General features: G+C 37.9%; 1 protein-coding gene across 1 annotated transcript in view; it reads left to right on the top strand.

The window, feature by feature from the left end:
* The window catches only part of TMEFF1 (transmembrane protein with EGF like and two follistatin like domains 1), a 78017-nt gene that overhangs the window by 25279 nt on the left and 37077 nt on the right, over positions 1–15661 (top strand). The window contains exons 3-5 of the mRNA XM_036261975.1: positions 2553–2682; positions 6832–6858; positions 9003–9099. Coding sequence (XP_036117868.1) covers positions 2553–2682; positions 6832–6858; positions 9003–9099 — 254 coding nt within the window. The remainder of the gene's footprint in view (positions 1–2552; positions 2683–6831; positions 6859–9002; positions 9100–15661) is intronic.

The raw sequence follows: 15661 nt of genomic DNA, 5'->3' as shown, positions 1-15661 counted from the left end.
TGAGAAATATAAAAATTTATGGAAATGAAAAAACCATGACAAGTAATATGAAAAATTTATTGATGTTTTCTTCCAGGATTTACTTTATGAATATTTATATTTTCTAAATAATTGAGATTTTTATATACATATTAATTTTCTTGCTGTATGTTTATACTTATGTCATTTTAAAATTTGCATTCAGTTTTGTGGACTAGATAATACATTTTAAAATGGCACAGAATTCTCAGAAGTTATATATGTTATTATTGTCTGTTTTACACCTAAAATTATGTTACCTTTTTCTGTCATACAGTATTATTTTTATTATTATTTTTTTATCCTCACCCGAGGACATTTTTTTCCATTTTTTGTTCAGATAGAGTGGGAGGAAAAGAGAGGGGGAGAGAGAGAGAAACATCGACGTGAAAGGGACATACTGAGTGGCTGCCACCCGCACAACCCAACCAGGACCGGGGGCAAACTGCAACCGAGGTACGAGCCCTTAGCGGGAACTGAACCCGGATCTCTCTGGACCACAGGCCGACGCTCTAACCGCTGAGCCAAACCAGCCAGGTCACAGTATTCTTTTTAAAGATAATTCTCAGTGACTGTAATATTAATTACTTGAACAGATATAACATGCTTTATATTATTTTTACTTTTTTTTTTTTATCCTTACCCAAGGAAATTTTTCCATTTTTTTGTTCAGATAGAGTGGGAGGGAGAGAGAGGAAGAGAAAGAGAGAGAGAGACAGAGGGAAACACCGACGTGAAAGGGACACATAGAGTGGCTGCTTCCCGCATGACCCAACCCGGGCCAGGGACAAATTGCAACCGAGGTACGTGCCCTTAGTGGGAACTGACCGCAGGCCAATGCTCTAACTGCTGAGCCAAACTGGCCAGGGCTGTTTTTACTTTTTTTTTTAATACTAATACATTTTTGTTTGAAATTTAAACAGACTGATAGAGGCAGAGAAGAGATAGATGGTTGTCAGAGGGGAGGGAACTTGGAGGAATGGGTGAAAAAGGTGAAAGGATTAAGAAGTACAAATTGATAGTTAAACATTAGTCACAGGAATATAAATACAGCATAGGGAATATAGTAAATAATAATTTAATAACTATGTATGGAGCCAGGTGAGTACTGGAAATATCGGGGGAACACTTTGTAGAGTAGATGATTGTCTAACCACTATGCTGTAGACCTGAAACTAATACAAGATAACACTGACTGTAATTGAAAAATAAAATAAAAAAATAAATTTTTGTTTGAAATGGCTGTAATACATTTTTGTCTGTAATAGTTTCCTTCAAATAGATCCCTAAACATGTAATTCTGGATCAAAAACTGTATTTTTCAAAACTCTTGAAATGTGTTGTTCAATTATGTTCTCAAAAGGTTGGACCAGTTTAGATGACCACAACAGGCATGTTGGTATGCCCACCGGTTGAAGTTTTTGTTTGTTTAATAGCCAGTTTTATAAGATAAAAGTAACATCTCATTTTACTGATTACTGTGAAGGCCAATACTTTTATATGTTAATTGGTCATTTGTTATTCTGTAAATTTGTCTTTTGTTTATTAATTTGTATTATCTCTTTTCAGTAGTGATAACTTGTATAGTATATTTTTTTTAAATTATTTTTTCTTTATTGATTTTGGAGAGAGAGGAGAGAGAGAGAGAGACAGAGACATTGATGAGAGAGAACATCAGTTGGCCACCTCCTGCATACCCCCCACTGGAGATCTGCCCCACAACCTGGGCATGTGCCCTGACTGGGGATTGAACTGGCGACCTATTGGTGCATGGGTTGATGCTCAACCACTGAGCCACACTGGCCCAGCTGTTTATAATATTTTTGACATATAGACATTTTAAAGATTTTTAATCATATAGGTCCTGTGTCATTTCTCAAACCTTTTTTCTTAATGTGTCTTATTTCTTCTCATCCTTCAAGACCCAGTTCGCATTTCACTTTTTCTGAGAAGGCTTTTTCTTCAATACTGTAGCTTAAAGTAGTAGGTATTATATATACTTATGTCTAGTCTTTGATTTAGCACGTGATCTATCTTTACTGTATCTATATATATTATATATATACATATTTTTCTATTTGTGTGATACTCGAACAAGATTGATAGGTCTCTGAGAACAGAAATCATATATTTCTTTGTGTCTTGTATAGCATTTATCTTGGGACTGCATACCAGAGGTATTGAGTAAATGAATTTTGGTCATAATAAAATCACATTTCATTTTTGCACTCATTATAAACATTGCCAGGAATTTCCTCTTAAATTATCTTGCTGGATCTTTATAGCAAGCAAATGAAGTAGATAGGGAAGGGATTTTCAGTCTTATTTTTATGGATAATTAATAGTTCTTTTCATTATGAATGTGAAAAAAGGTGTGAGAAAGTAACATAACTTCTTTTTTAAACCAAATAAAAGAACAAACTATTCTGTATTTAGAAGAATGTCATAATACTATGGTATTGCATTCATGAGTATGAAATACACTATTAATATTCATGCCTATTTCTGATAATTTATTTTTGTTTCTTTTGCAGTGCCATACAAATTACATTCCCGTCTGTGCATCAAATGGGGACACTTATCAAAATGAATGCTTTCTCAGAAGAGCTGCTTGTAAACAGCAGAAAGAGATAACGGTAGTAGCAAGAGGACCATGCTACTCTGGTATGTTGTGATAGTCTTCTGAATAAATGCGAGAAATGGTTCTGCCGTATTTTCTAAAAGGAAGTTTGCAGTCAGAGGTGTATTCCCAGAAATGCTGTTTGGATTGGTGGGGATTGTGTAGGGAGTTGGGGGTTCTTTTTCCTCCATTTTATTATGTTTTTTTTTTCTTTTGTATGTTTTTTTTTTTTTTCCCCATTTTTTGTTCAGATAGAGTGGGAGGGAGGGAGGGAGGGAGAGAGAGAGAGAGAGAGAGAGAGAGAAACATCGATGTGAAAGGGACACATCGAATGACTGCCATCCACATGACCAGCCAAGGCCTGGGACAAACTGCAACCGAGGTACATGCCCTTAGCGGGAACTGAACCCAGGTCTCTCTGGACCGAAGGCTGATGCTCTATCTGCTGAACCAAATGGGCCAAGGCTCATTTTTTCTTTTTTTATCCTCACCTGAGGACATTTTCGTTTTTTTGTTCAGATAGAGTGGGGGTAGAGTGGGGGGGGAGGAGAGAGGGGGGGAGAGAGAGAGAGAGAGAGAGAGAGAGAAACATCAACGTGAAAGGGACACATCGAGTGGTTGCCACCCGCACGACCCAACCAGGGTCAGGGACAAACTGCAGTGGAGATACATGCCCTTAGAGGGAACTGAACCTGGGTCTCTCTGGACCGCAGGCAGAAGCTCTGACCGCTGAGCCAAACCGGCCAGGGCTCATTTTGTTTTTTAACCCCCAGTGGTCTTGTATCAACGATGTTACTTCTCAGTACACTTTTAATGCTTAATGCCTCCTTTGGTGGGGACTTTGCTTTTTTGCCCGTGGTCTGACTATTAGAGTAAGATTTGGGGTGGGAAATGATATGGGACCCATTTTGTTGATATTTAGTTTTTGGTGGGGGGAAGGGTGGGAGTATCCATAGAAAGCCATCAGTGGTATCCTAGGATGTGTCTCTTTCCAAGCTCTTCTCTTTTCCTATCTTCTTTTTTCCGTCTGCCCACCCTCATCACATACCTCCCGCCAGTTGTTTGTATTTACTTTCTTCTCTTTTTTTCTTGGATTTGTAGGGGTTTATTTTGGAATGCATTAATGTAAATTTCTTACTTGCATTTGTATTTGGGGGCAGTGATGAAGGTGGGGTGTTGTAATTAGAATGATGGTAAGAAGGTTACTGGTAAAGGTGGAGACTACACTTATATGATGTACCCCATTTCCTTCCTTTCCTCACATATTATAGTGCCTGTGTTCAGAGTTTTTAGTGGGGCTCCATTATGTAAGCATGTTTGATTAATGGTCCATATAGTTGATCTCAAACTCCATGTCCGCTAATACCACACAACTCAAAGACCCCACTTTAAATTACATGGTTGGTCTTTCACCCTAAGACTATTGAATGTGGCTGGCCCCACCCTAAGATCTGATGTGGTCAGTACCCTCCCTAAGCAAGACACTTCTATCAGGTATGGCATAGTTTACCTCCCAGAAGCTGAGGACAAAGGCCAGACCTGTCCTGTCTCTAGGCAAGGCCAAATTCTTTTTCATACACTGAATAATTAGGTGCTTGGTGAAATTATTATGTTCTTAGGCCAGTTGACTATCTTTTGGTGTGGTTCTTATTTACATTGTGTTTCAGAGATTTGATTTAGAGACTAAAGAGGAATATGGAGTTCTTTACAATCCCCAATTAATTGTACATAATTTATGAGGAGTATGTGTTTTAAGACACCAGCAACTTCGAAAGGCAGTGAATGTTAAACATTAGAAGGCAGTGGTAGATTGGAGAACACTGCACTAGGGTTTAAAAACCTGCCTTTAGAGTAACTCTAGCTCTTATTTACTGTATGACTTGGACAAGTCATGTAACCAAACTCAGAGCCCCAAATACCCAAGTTGTTAAACGGATATCATCTCTTGGGGTAGATAAATGAGGAATGAATGAACTCAGCTATAAGGTACTGGATCAGTTTTGTTTACTGGGTGGGCCAGTGTTATTCATGTCATTTGGTCTTTGATTGGTCCTATTCCCTGTGCTAAAAATAACATTCTCTTTTGTTTACTTGAAAACTCCTAATACTTTAAGATTGAGGTTAAGTCTTTGCTCCTCTGTGCAATCTTTTTTTCATGTCATCTCCTGGCAGAGTTCACACTTTGTGTATATCTCTAAGTACATGCCATACTGTATTTCTTTTGTCTGACATATCTGTTTTCAGCCAGATCAGTTACTTCTCATCTGGAAAGCAGTATGCCCTGCCTAGGGAGGTACATCATAATCCCAGGGATGGTGGGATGGAGTTGTGTGGGCTGGGGAAGGTGTGTGTACAGTGAAAATACAGTGTAGGAGAAGAACTCAACCTCCTTATCGGAGTGGTCACAATGTTACCAAGCAATGGCTTGCTGCCCATGCGTAGAAGCCAGTACTATCACATCGGCTTTTGAGAAAAGAAAGGCTTTATTTCAAGGTCCACCAGCAAGGAGGCAGGGGGCAAGGCTCAAATGTGTCTCCTGACTGAGAGTTTAGGGTGGAAATTGATGGGTTAGGGAAGGAGGGGCTGGTTTGTGGAGGTGCTGGCGGGCTTTAGCACAGGACCTTCCTGGATCCTTCACTTCCGAAAGGATTCCTTCCCATGATTGATCTGGTCCAGTCCCAGCTCTTTGGTTGGAGGGGGAGGGGGTGTGAAACTTTGATTCCCTGTGTTATTGAACAAAATTTTCTTCTCTGCACTGCACATGCCTTGGCTGCATGACTTAGAGTTTTGTTCTCTTTCTCCTAAAAAACAACTCGGCATCTGGTTAGAAACAGGACAAGACCAATTTGAGTTGGTTCTGCAGTTACAACAATATTTAACTTATTTGGGAGTTTTAAGTAATGCTAAAGGAAGGTGTTAGATATTATATTTTTTAAGATTGGACATGGGTTGAAAAAAAAGTTGGGAGTAAGTACCTCATGCACTGGGACAGTCTTATTTATCAGTTTATTCCTCGCATTTACCTTGCTGCCCAGCCACATGTGTACCCAATCGGTGTGGGGCAGAAGGAAAGGGAGTGTTTTCCTAAGAACATTTTGGTCATGAAAACAGTTTTAAATTAAGTTCCCCTCTTCTTTCTCTCTCTTTTCTTCCATTCCTTTTTCTTCTTACTTAGAGAAGATGTAATTTTTTGTGGTTGCTTATTCAAGATTAAATGCAATTTAAGAGTTTCTAGAAAATCCCATGAAGACTTTGCAATAGGTACTATGTAAAATATGTTTTCCAGTTCCTCCTGTTTCTGACCTGTCTGGGAATCTGATTATTGTCTGAAGGAGCTCGAAGGGAAGGGAGCAATATTGTTGTATGTGTTGTCTCCCACTGTAGAGGACTGTTTAAAGAACTGGAGTGGGTTCTGCAGGACCCCCCCCCCCCCCGGCAGGGGCTGGATTAATGTCAGGTTCTTTCCTCACTACTGGGTGCTGATGATACTATAGAATGACGCTCCAACATGCTCTGTGCCATATGTTGGTTCTTTTAGGATTAGAAAATAAATTTTACATTCATTACATTTTAGCCTGGCTTCTTGCTGGTAACTTTGAGGGAGGCTCTTCAATTTCACTAGTAACAAGTCTTCCACCTACATCTTGGTGAGACTCCTTCTGGTTAGGTTTCCTAGAGGAAATTTCATCAGTACTGTGAAAACCTCAACCCTGGGGTTTTTCCTTCTAAATCTTGGGGCTCTTCTTACCTTTAGGCTTTGGGTTTTTATCCACAGATTTCATTAAGATTTTTGGAGCAAGACCCTCCCTTTCTAATAAAAACAGCTTATTCATTACTTCTCTCAAGATTTAACAAAATTAAATTTTTCTTGTACCTTTTAAGTGAGTTAATTAAAATAGTTTCTATTTAGCCATTTACTTTACACTATTTATTGGTTTTTACTCTGTACAAGGCCCTTGGATATTTCCTGAATTAGATACAAAGATATATGAGGTATGGGTGACTGTGTGTCCAAGGATTTGTATTTGGAGAAAGGCACAAAATAGGTATATAAGAATAAACTGTTAGATATTAAAAAAAGCGAGAAAAGGGCTACATAGAATGGATATCCCAGTTTGATTTTTTATAAGGAATTTCCTATTTGATGAAATTTCCAGGAAAAGTGTTCATGTTTACTCTGTTTTTCTTCACAGATAATGGCTCTGGATCCGGAGAAGGGGGTAAGTTTCAAGTACTCCGTAAAGGGCATTTGTTTTCTTTCACTTTGAAAAATAACTTTATTGTAAAATTCACATGCCATAAAATCTGCCCATTTAAAGTATACAATTCAGTGGTTTTTGGTACATTCACAGAGTTGTACACATTCATCACCATAGTCAGTTTTAGAACATGTTCATGATCCCAGAAAGAAACCCTACCCTTAGCCATCACCCCTAGATTAAGAGTGACTAATCTATCTCATAGTTTAATGAGGCTGTGATTCTTACCTTATACAAAATAATGTTTGAGGTACTACTGGGATATACTAACAGAAAAGTCACTGGTAAGGTTCACACTTATACAAATGAAAACTACAGTTGTAGTCATTTCAGCACTATTTAAAACCTTACTCTAGACTTCTATGTTTCATAGAATCCTAAAATTTCACATTTGGTAGGGATTTTAAAGGTCACCCAGAGAATAGAACTGTCCTGAGGAAGAAGTTCAGGGATGACAGTTTTAACTTAAAAAAGATGATTACTGTACAGCTGTTGAACAAGAGAATTTGATTAAAATGGGCATGTTCAAGCAGAGACTTTATGATCATGTGTGAAGGATGAGGTCATAAATTCTGGATCTTAGAGTTGGAAAGGATTTTAAGAGATCATATGGTCTAACTCGTGTGGTCAGACGTTATCTAGGAAACTGTCATTGTTACTTTATTAAAGAAGTGGAAGTTGATCTCAAGATTTGCTTATAGGTATAGTACAGATATTGGGTGTCTTGCCTTGTGGAAGAAGACTGAGTTGAGTTAGAAAGGCTGAGAGGTTTGCTCAGATTAATACACAAACATATGTGAGGTCATGGTGACTGTGTGATTTCTAAATCTCAGAATGTTTCTGGGCCTTAGAAATACGTCAGATTATAATCTCTGGAATCTGTTTGGGATATTCATGAGAATCTGGTAGGGGGAGGGGATTTCTACTTAAAGTGCAGGCAGACACCAAAACTTAGAAGTTTTACCAAACACACAGGATCATCAAGTTGAGACCCTCAAATGTAGGGTTCCTTAAAATGTGGGATGTGAGCTGAATTGGGGTCTAGTGGTAGGCATTAGATTTGGCTACTTTCCTTAAAAAAAATTTTTTTTTCCCTTTATTGATTTTAGAGAGAAAGGAAGGGGAGGAGGAGAGAAACATCGATGAGAGAGAACATCGATTGCCCCCCACTGGGGATTTGGCCCACAACCTGGGCATGTGCCCTGACCAGGAATCGAACCGGCGACCTCTTGGTTGATGCTCATCTACTGAGCCACACCTACTGGGCTGGTTACTTTCCTTTTAACACCTTTTTAGTGATTGACATCCCCTGAATAAGGTGTTCTTTCCCAAACCAGATTGGGAAATTCCTTGAGTAAAGTATAATCCCTAAATTGGCCTCAAAATTGATATCTCTGTTCAGTTTGCAATCATCAGGATCATAAAGTTGAGACCCTCAAATGTAGGGTTCCTTAAAATGTGCGATGTGAGCTGAATTGGGGTCTGGTGGTAGGCATTGTTTTTTGAGGTAGATCATGGGAGTCCCACACACTTCTGCATTCTGGGTATTTTTGGCTATATTAAGTGGCAAAGCAGAAAAAGGGGCAAGTCCTTTGTAGAGACCCCCTTTCCTTTTTAAATTAAGGAGATTTTTAAAAAACGAATTAGAAAGTCAGTTGTGGACCTTATGTGAGGAAAAGGTGAAGGTTATATTTGACTGTGTTGAATCACATACTTGCTAACCTACACTGCACAGGCTATTTCAATAGAGTAGTCACTGGACTAAAATTATTGCTCATGTTTTGTTTTGTTTCCACTCTCTTAAATAATGTTAAATGGTAGTTCTTTTAAAGGCAACTAATTATTAAAACCTACCATATTGCTCCTTTTTGCATAAGTTAGGGGATTATTTTGCCAGCACCAACACTTGTTTTCTTCCCAGAATATGTTGTACTCAGTATTGGCAACCTTCTTGGACTCCATCATTGATAGATTTCGGAAAGAATTATTTTCAAGAGCTATGGTGCATTTCCCCCAGAAATAGAATAATTGCTGCTAAAAACATGAAGCCTATCTTGGAAGGATCCCAACTCTTGGTTGAAAATTTAATTTTTCTTTTTAAACAGAAGAGGAAGGGTCAGGGGCTGAAGTTCACAGAAAACACTCCAAGTGTGGACCTTGCAAATATAAAGCTGAGTGTGATGAAGATGCAGAAAATGTTGGGTGAGTTCACTGAGGGAAAGGGATACACTTACTTGAAAGTTTTTAAAAAAGATATATTATAGAAAGATATCCTTTAGCCGGCTTCAATATATTTTAAGTGCACTTTCTATTTTTTTTTTTTTTTTATTTAATGCTAGCTAGTCCATTGACTTCTATCAAGTTGATATAATGTGATAAAGTGTTATATTTTAGAATGAAAATTCATTTGTAATTCTTTTGGTTTTATTTCTGTCTTTTTTTTTCATAGATAGTTTTATATATTTTATACCAAAGGCTAAAGCAGAAATATTCTTATTCTAAAATTATCCTATTATATATTCAACTAGTATCAATAATAAATAGTTTCTTCTTAATCTGAATTTTTACACAAAAAAATTTACGTATATTTTTATGTATTAAAAATTCCAAAACTGTTTCAAAATTTTAGATTATAGTAAATATTATAAAAGTAAAAATTATGTATAGAAATTCCAGTTGTACAGACTGACGTTATATCGTTTTATTTTCTCACTCATGTTCAGCCTTCACTAAGGTGGGTTTTGTGCTGGACAGCATTGTCCATTAACTCCCTGTAAGAAACAGTGTTGTTTGGTGGAACAGTAATAATTAATCATCAACACAGTCATGTTTGTTTCTTCCCTTTATCAGGTTTCTGTTTATTTATTACCAGTCTCAACCTTCTTTTATTTCCCTATGGTACTTGCCTTTTATATGGTTGATTCTAAAAGCTTTAATGCTGACTTCAGGACCTTATAGCACAAATGGATCTTCACTTCTTCAATTTAGCCTTAGTGCATACTTTAAAGTACTTATTTTATAGAGAGTTACTTTCTCTCTTACTTGTATATATTTACACTGTATTTTCCAGTAGTCCTGTGTTTGATTCAACCTTAAATACATATTTGAGACTTCACTGAATATTAGTAATAGGTTTTTATTTAAAAAAAATGTGTTTATTGATTTTTTAGAGAGAGAGGGGAAGGGAGAGAGAGAAACATCGATGTGAGGGAGAAACATTGATCGATTGCCTCCTGCACGCCCCCAACTAGGGGCCAAGCCTGAAACCCTGGCAGGTTTCCTGACCGGGAGTTGAACTGGGACCTCTCAGTCCATGGGATGACACTCAATCCACTGAGCCACATTGGCCAGGCAGTGATATGTTTTACTTAGCATTAATGCCCAAAGTGAGTTTTACAAGTCAGGATCACACTCTTTCGGTATTATATAATGTTGAAAATCAGCTATTTGGATGGCGCTTGGTAAAATTTATGTCTGATAATTTACTTGATGTATATTTCAGAGTAGGTGAGAATTGGGCAATGACCAGTAAATTCAGTAAAAAGTGAATTCAGCAAAGCCTGACTTTTCTCTGTGTCTGCATGTTGGTCACTTGGATTGACATGTCTGTCCATTTCAATCAGAGTGGTTAGATTTGGAAGAACATGTTTTCCAAAGTAGATAGGACAAGAGAGAAATGAGTAACATGGACTTGCAGAGAGAACAGATAATAGATGTTACACTCTCTTCTCACTTTGTACTAATAATATAGCATGATGAAACACTATTGTGTGTGTGTCTGTAGGCATTTAGTTCTTTTTGGTGTTCTTCCTCAGGACTGTTTTATAATAGTATTCAGAATCAAAATAGGTGTCAGTGATTGATTGGCTTGGTCAGTTGATCTGGTTTTATTCCTCTGACAATCTCTCTTTTCAGTCCCATTTCACCTTTTTCTGCTGCCATTTTTCATCCCTAAATTGAAAGAGATCTTGGGCTTAGAAGTAGAACAGATTCTATCTAGTCATAGAGGTGGCCCTAGATGTGGCATCCACATGGTAAAATACACCTCTTTCTGTGAACACCTCTACGTGATATAATAGGTAGTCCATGCCCAATCAGGGCAACTCTGTTGTATGTATTGACTTCATTTTGTGTGTGTCTGTTTATTTGGGAGCTGGCAACCACTGTTCTTGCAGATGCAGGCTCTGAGCGTAAGGAAGTGGGCACAGACCAGGGGAGGGCTTGCCAGTGATAAGGAGCAGACTAAGGAGCACATACACTGGGACAGGCAGCCACATCCAGGCCAGGAAACTGATGCAGTCATAGGAAAAACCAGGAAGGAAGCAATTGGTTCATTTACCTAGACAATAAGTGATTAAGCTAAAATGGTTGTTCCTACTATAGTAGGAGACAAAAGGAAATTTTAGGAGCATCTAATCTTTTAGTCTATAAAACATTTATTATTGATTGTGGTTGGGTTTAACAATTTACATGTATCTCAGTGGTTATTGTAATTAAAATTTATTTATTTTTCAGAGGAAGCTATATAAAGGTTTTATAACTACAGGGCACCTCCTATGTGCTTTCCATGGTTGCCACCAGGTGAATAGTAATATTTGTCTGAAGGTAATTTTGACCCAGCCATTTACTTTTAGGTATAGAAAACTGAGAGATGCTGAAATATGGCTTTAGCCACTGAGCCTTGATTTTTTTTTTTTTTTTATCCTCACCCGAGGACATTTTTCCATTTTTTGTTCAGATAGAGCGGGAGGGAGAGAGGAAGAGAGAGAGAGAGAAACATCGATGTGAAGGGACACATCGAGTGGCCGCCACCCGCACGACCAACCAGGGCCGGGGACAAACTGCAACCGAGGTACGTGCCCTTAGCGGGAACCGAACCCGGGTCTCTCTGCACCGCAGGCCAACGCTCCAACCGCTGAGCCAAACCGGCCAGGGCAAGCCTTGATTTTTATTTAAAAACGTATTATTTATTAAGATATATCATTTTTATTAAAAGATAAAATTTTAGTTATAAATACAAAAGGTCTGAGTTGTAATCCAGGTACTCATATCATGACTTAATTATTATAAACTCTACCAGAATCAGAGAATGTTAATGTTAAGAATAGGATCTTAAAATTTATCTTCTAATTTAATCCACCCACTTTACAGAAGAGAAAACTGAGGACTAAAGTCAGACGGTTTTGTGGGGTGGATTTTCCCAAGTTCTAAAGAAGTGTTTTTTTAAACATCTGCCTCCTTACATTTGTCTGTTTTATTCCAGAAGGAAAGCTGTTATCTTTTTCCTGCTTTTAAAAAAACAATGTCCTCATCTTCAGCCTGGTTCCAACTGTAAATTCTTAACTTCCTTATCATCTCCTCATCACTCTGACTACTAGGTGCTTTAAAATTTTTTGTTTAGTTTTTATCTAGACTATCACATGCCAATTTATCGATTTTCTTATCGATTTTCTTTTTGACCACAGCTCCACATAAGAAATACATTTACTCTGTAACCCAGCACCGGTGTACATATACACATGGTAATAATACATATTAAATAAAACACGATTCTATGAAATACTAAATGCCATGTACTCTATGAGACTGATGCGCTACCTACTGTGCTAATGAGGCACCTTAAATGCTATGTACTCTAATATTTCTATCCTATTTTCTTAAAATTACTAGTAGTGATTCACTAAATCGACTTCATAATCCACTAGTGATTATGACCTTCAGTTTGAAAAATATTGCTCTAAGATATAACTATAATAGATGTATTTCATGCCATACTTTTAGGTATGGGTGTTCATTTAAAAGTATTTTATATTTTCTCATTTTGAAATGCCTTTCCTGTCAGAAAAGATGTTATATAACCTATCTTTAGTTATCAAAGGGCAGCTAAACTGTTCCTCTTGCTTTAAAAAGCTTTTTCTCTTTATCTTGATAATAGTTTTCAAAAATCTGGCATTTGCGGGGAAGGAATAAATGGTACTATGTAAGATGATTTTCTGCTAGTAAGAGAAGTGCTAATTTTTTATTTAGCCATTTAAATGGGAATTGATTTAAATATACTTTCTTCTTAAACAGAGTATGCAGAACATATTTGAACATTATTAGTGTTACAATTTTTAGACATTGTTATATAAATTATTTTTAGCTCTTTATGGTGGGTAGGGCAAGGAAGTATTATCCTCATTTTACAGGTGAGGCTGAGGTCAGAAGACGCTGACTGGGTTCAGCTAAGTATCAGAACCAGAACACAGGTGTTGCCAAGGGATTTATTCACTGTGTTGTGTGCATACACGTTTTCTGTGCTGTTCTCAGGGGCTGCAGGTGTTCTGAGTGACGTTCGCTTCACCCCTGTGCTTAAGGAGCTGTTCTGCTTTGTGTTTTGGGTTCTTATATCTTTTTAATCCTCACCTGAGGATATTTTCCATTTATCTTCAGACAGAGTGGGAAAGAGAGAGATAGAGAGGAAGAGAGAGAGAGAGAGAGAGAGAAAGAAACATTGATGTGAGAGAGACACAATAACTGGTTGCCTCCTGCACGACCTTGACTGACCAGGGCCGGTGATCTAACTGCAACCGAGGTACATCCCCTTGACCGGAACCAAACCTGTAACTCTTTGGTCTGTGGGTTGATACTCTAACTGCTGAGCCAAACCAGCCAGGGCTCTTAAATTGTTTTTTAAAGATAATTTTCTTCTCCCAGTAGACCCCCTCGCTGCTGCTCTAGGTTGGTCAGTGCACCTTGTCAATGAACCTGACTGTGTAGATGGTCCTAACTCTTAATTTGCTTCTCTGCTTCCCTGGCATACGAAACAGAATGCTTATAGGAACTGTAGCTAATGTAAGAATAAATTCTAAATGTAAGATAAAAGTAAACAGGTCCTTGAGTGAAGTGCATGAACTTTATTAATTGCATGGGTTTTATCTCTCTTGTTAGCTCAGTGGCTATTTTAAATTTTTATAATTTGAATTATTTTTGCTTCTGAGAGCCCCCCCTCCTTTCCTGAAGCACTGTCTGTCCAGTGACATTATGGGCTTTGCATGAGTTTGTGATGGCTATCCTCATTAATGCTTACATTTTGAATTTATATGTAGGGTAAGGAGGTTGAAGTTCCAAGAAATTCGACTCCCACATGGGTGAGGTTTTAGCATCCCATTGTGACCTTTGTGAAGTACAGTGGATAGACTTTCTACTTAGTCTTAAAAGCTGGAAACAGTACTTGTGTTACAGGAAGTTATATTTCTTAAACCACATATTCTTAGCAATCACATCCCGTCTTTTGCCAAACAGTATTTCTAATCTGAAGTTATTGTTGCAAGATAGCCATCAGCCATTTGCCTGAACAGTGGGCCAAATAATCATAGAACTCCTTCACATCAGTATCTTTTAAATACCTGACCTAAATCCCTGCCCATGAATGATTTGAGCAATCTGTAGATTCATCAGGCATAATGTTAGTGCAGGTGAGTCATAAAAGTCCTCAGATTACTTCTTTTGATCTTTGTCTGTGATGTGCTTTATGGACATAGTTCCTGCTCCTCTGCCTCTTTGATCTCAGTCTCTTTGGAGATGCTGTTTCCATTTTTGCCCTTGAGTGATTGAAGCTCTCGGAGTTGCTCAGAGAATCGTGTACGTGTGCAGTAAGACAGCATTGGTAAGCATGTAACCCACCTGCTGGACATCTCTGTCATTGTTTGGTACCATTTTCTGTTTTGAGGCAGATTGCTGGTCAGTATCACAGTCTGATTGAGTCTTTCCCTTAGGAGGAACAATGAAATTGTTTCCCTTGTTTAAACAGAGAGAGTAATGCTATGTATACATCTGTGTCTTCCATTATGCCGTGTTTTCTGGAGGCCCATATGATTTAAAAAAAAAAAACCAAAGAAGTACCTTTTCTGCCATTATCTATTCTTTTATTCTTATTTCCTCCTAATCAAAGATGACTATAATTTTCATCATTTAACATTGCCTTACTCTGGACATATAGAATAGTAAACTTTTAAAACTATTTATGTTTAATAAATTTCTACTGTGGCCCCTTAGATTATATTGGAAAAATAATTATATGCTGTTTTTTTCCATTCTGATAATAGGAAATAAACAAAGCTTTATTTTATATGAAGTATAAATTGGATGTTAACAATGGCAGTCTCCTTTGTCCAGAAATATCTTTCTGTAGCTCTACACAGCTGCCAGTAAAGGTTTTCTCTGAAAATGCAAAACACCATATCCCCATGACTTCTTGCAGTCTTCTGAATGCTCTGTTACCTTTGATACTTTGCCTCTGTTATTTCTTCTCTCTAGAGTCCTGTGCCTGTTTATCTACTGGTTTCTACTCTTCTTTCTGACTTGGGTGAAATGTGACTTGGGTCGGGAGTCAGCACCCTTCTTGGAAATCTCCCTTGCTCTTTTCCTCAGCCCCTGTGAGTTAGGTGACTATTCTGTGTTTCCCCTTGGTCTGGAGAAACAACCTCTGCATAGCACGTATGAGACTGTTGGTATCACTAGCAGATTGTGGGCTTCCTGAGCAGAGGAACTTTGTCTTGCTGATTTCTGTATTGGTGAATTTGCCATAAGGTTGGGTATCTCAGGGGCCCTCCATAGGTCTTTAGTGAACTCATGGCTGTTCACACTAGGGCTTTGTTATGCACTTAGAGCTGCATTTCAAGGGTCATTTTGAGGATTTAATATGTGTGAAAGAGACTAATATTATGCTGAACCTGTTGCAGGCTTCATAGGTGTTTGTTAAGACTGAATAACTTCACATGAA

This window comes from Molossus molossus, unplaced genomic scaffold (assembly GCF_014108415.1).
Source record: "Molossus molossus isolate mMolMol1 unplaced genomic scaffold, mMolMol1.p scaffold_m16_p_14, whole genome shotgun sequence".
NCBI classification, from domain to species: Eukaryota; Metazoa; Chordata; class Mammalia; order Chiroptera; family Molossidae; genus Molossus; species Molossus molossus.
Note: the sequence above shows the minus strand (reverse complement) of the source record. Positions and strands in the feature narration are given on the sequence as shown.